The sequence below is a fragment of the Parasteatoda tepidariorum genome, chromosome 8 (assembly GCF_982258835.1).
Source record: "Parasteatoda tepidariorum strain Cologne lab strain chromosome 8, Ptep-v5.0, whole genome shotgun sequence".
In the NCBI taxonomy this organism is placed as follows: Eukaryota; Metazoa; Arthropoda; class Arachnida; order Araneae; family Theridiidae; genus Parasteatoda; species Parasteatoda tepidariorum.
Genome location: NC_141762.1, coordinates 51,218,206 through 51,221,670, shown reverse-complemented (window position 1 = coordinate 51,221,670; position 3,465 = coordinate 51,218,206). Strand labels below are relative to the sequence as shown.

The following is a 3,465-nucleotide window of genomic DNA, read 5'->3' as shown; positions in this document are numbered from 1 at the left end:
TTAATTTGTTTTTGTTGAAGAAACTCAACTGTTTATCCATCTGTATGTGAAGATGCATTGTCATGGTGAAGCATTAGTCCCCTAACATTCACTTCTTGTAGAATTTCTGGAAGGCATTTAGTGGTATACCAGTTTGCTGCTACTGTCTTCTGTTCTTCCAACTAGATGGCTTTGACCAATCCCGTACTTCTGAAGAAAGCGGCATACATCACTTTTTTCTGTGCGCGTTGTCTTTTCACCATTGTCGGCGTGGGATCATCTTCAAAGACCCATACTTTGCTTTGAGGTCAAAAAACGGTATGTACGTTTCATCACCCGTTATAATTTTAGAAATGATGCGGTGGCCACCATCATTTAGCAATTTAAGAGTTTCTTTACTGATTCTGACACGCTCCTCTTTTTTGTGCTCAGTTAGATTATGGGGAACCCAAGGGCAAACTACCTTTTTCATAGATAATTCTTCATGAATAATTTTGTGTATAGCTGCGGATCCAATGTTATGTTCCTTCTGTATAATTTGATAGGTACAGCGATTATCATCCTTTAACATTTTTCGTATGGCAGACACATTATCCGGGATTACTGCTGACGGCGGCCATCCTGTGTGTTCTTCATCCTGAAGAAAATTGAGACCTCTGCTAATTTCTTCAAACCATCTGAATAGCACGAGCTGGAGATTCATCACCAAATGCTATTTGCAACCATTGAACGCATTCTTCTTGATTTAATCCTGCTTTAAAATCGTAGAAAATTATAGCGCGAAAATATTCTCACGTCAACTTCAATTTCTCTTCCGTTTAAAATTTATTCTACGCTAAACAAGTTGAAGTAAGTCAGTTAAAAATCGGCTGCTATGTTAAAATACTTTGTATTTTAAAATTAAACCGTTATTTTTATTTTGTATATTCTCGTCTGCACGATTTTCAAAAATTTCAGAGTAACCCTCGTATTAAGTTGAAACTTTAAGCTTAGCGTAAAAAAATAATGAACATGATATTAAAAAGAAAATTTTATTCTTTTTATAAAGAAATATTCAAGCACATCTCGATATCGGTAGGAAAAAAATTGCGAAATTCTAAACTATAATGCGATAAAAGATAAATATATATGTTACCGGAAAAGTATGAAACACCAGCATTGTATAGAATGCCGGATGTTTTTAGGCAAAGTATGAAATGTGAGAAGTATTACATACTTTCCCTAGGCATTGTATAAAATTCCTAGGCATTCTATAGAATGCCAAATGCTATTTAGGCAAAGTATGAAAAAAACGTCCTGATGAGGTTATTATGTAAATGATGTGCATGTTACTGTGAATGACCGAAACCGGTGGTTGTTGACTTTCACCTGTGAATGTTGGGAATCACATAGTCGCTTTGGTGAACGTCCGAAATATTTTTTACTTTCGATTGGATATTAATTTATTCGTGGATATAATTACATTTATTCGACATTTTAATACTTACTGACGATAGATTAGAAGAAACGTCAGTGTTTGGAGTATCGGGCAAATGCATACCGGGCAATGGCACTTGACCTTAGAAAAACATCAGTGTAGGGTATACCGGGCAAATGTATACCGGGCACTTGACCTTTAAAAAGCATAAGTGTAGGGTCTACCGGGCAAATGTATACCGGGCAGTGGCACTTGACTTTAAAAAAACATAAGTGCAAGATATACCGGGCAAATGTATGCCGGGCAATGGCACTTAACTGGACCTATTATGACTAGATATTTGGCAAATGTCCGAAATGTATACTAGGTCTAGTGCCACTGCCCGGTATACATTTGCCCTGTATATCCTACACTGATATTTTCTTTAAGGTCAAGTGCCATTGCCCGGTATACATTTGCCCGGTATATCCTACACTGATGTTTTTTTAAGGTCAAGTGCCACTGCTCGATATACTTTTGCCCGGTATACCCTACACTGATGTTTTTTTAAGGTTCAGTGCCACTCCCCGGTATACATTTGCTCGGTATACCCTACACTGATATTTTTTTAAGGTCAAGTGCCAATGCCCGGTATATATTTGCACGATACTCCAAACACTGATGTTTCTTCTAATCTATCGTCAGTAAGTATTAAAATATCGAATAAATGTAATCTATTGTCAGTAAGTATTAAAATATCGAATAAATGTAATTATATCCACGAATAAATTAATATCAAATCGGATGACGTTTTGAATTTGTCATTTTTGAATGACATTTTGATGAATCGGAGATGTATTTTATACTTTGTCGGTTTCTCATTTGGCATTCTATAGGGCCTATTCTATTTGGCCTAGACAATGTGTGAAATATAAATCATTTCATACTTTGCCGGCTAATTTTAGGCATTCTATACAATACCTACGCATTCTATACAATGCCGGATTTCATACTTTGCCGGTAACATGTATAATGCGTTTGAAAATGTCAAATAATAATCATGCTTATGTTAACCACAATTATAAGAGTGTTTAGGAAAAATGGTAAAGCTGTCTTAGAAAGTTATTATGAAACTTTCAAACATTTTTATTTGGGAACTGGGAACAACCGACGTGATATTTACGTCACTTATGAAACCACGCCAAGGATCGTTAGGGTATTAAAAAGTGATGCCTTGTTTCGTCAAAGCGTAAACAAATATCGTAACAATTGCAATAAAAAATAAAAAAATTCCTAAACCGATCTTTGCCGAAATTTTTTGACAGACACAAAATATTGATTTACATGCATTAACGTAGAAAAAAAAATCAAGGATTAAAATGCTATAATTATTTCTTTTAACCATTATTACCTATAACCTATAACCTAAGAATAACCCAGAACATAAATTTCAACTGATCAGCGGGGAATAAAAAAATATAACCTAAATAAACAAAGAATGAAAGAAACAACGATGTCGCTAAGACTTCGAGTTTCTACATTTTAGTATCAAAACTGAAAGTATGATAAAATATCTACCAAGTAGACATTTACATTTACATGGTAGATAGCTTTAAAAGTATAGATTAGGATTTTAGAATAAATAAAGTGGAATAATTCGGATCACTGTGATGTTTAAAGGAAAAGAAGAACGTTCTAAAATTTCATTTGTAGAATAAATAAATTCCAAAAATTTATAAATTAACTTTCTGTGAAGCTTATAAAGTCCTTTTTTTTTAAACAAATTTTACTGTGCAACAAATTGCGGCAGAAAAATCAACATTATTTTAAGATTTCTGGCATTAAAATTTTATCATTGAGTTTCTTCCGTTGAAATAACTAAGGGAAGCGGAGGGTTGAAAATACTTTCTCCGGATTCGCTTTACAGTCGCGTGGGTTTCAAGTCAAGTTTTATAACACAATAAGATTCGTAAAGCATCTCCAAGTATAAATTATCACTAATTTCTGTCAAAGATTCACAAAACCAACTGTTTTGACATTTTTTTTAAAAAAAAAGTAGTCATAACAAGTATCATAACATAATATTTGAC

General features: G+C 33.8%; 1 protein-coding gene across 1 annotated transcript; it reads right to left on the bottom strand.

Annotated features, from left to right (window-relative positions):
• Window positions 1-235: 235 nt before the first annotated feature.
• Window positions 236-682, bottom strand: LOC147806149 (histone-lysine N-methyltransferase SETMAR-like). Its single transcript, XM_087149561.1, has one exon. The coding sequence runs from the start codon at window positions 680-682 to the stop codon at window positions 236-238; it is 447 nt and encodes a 148-aa protein (XP_087005687.1).
• Window positions 683-3,465: the final 2,783 nt, after the last annotated feature.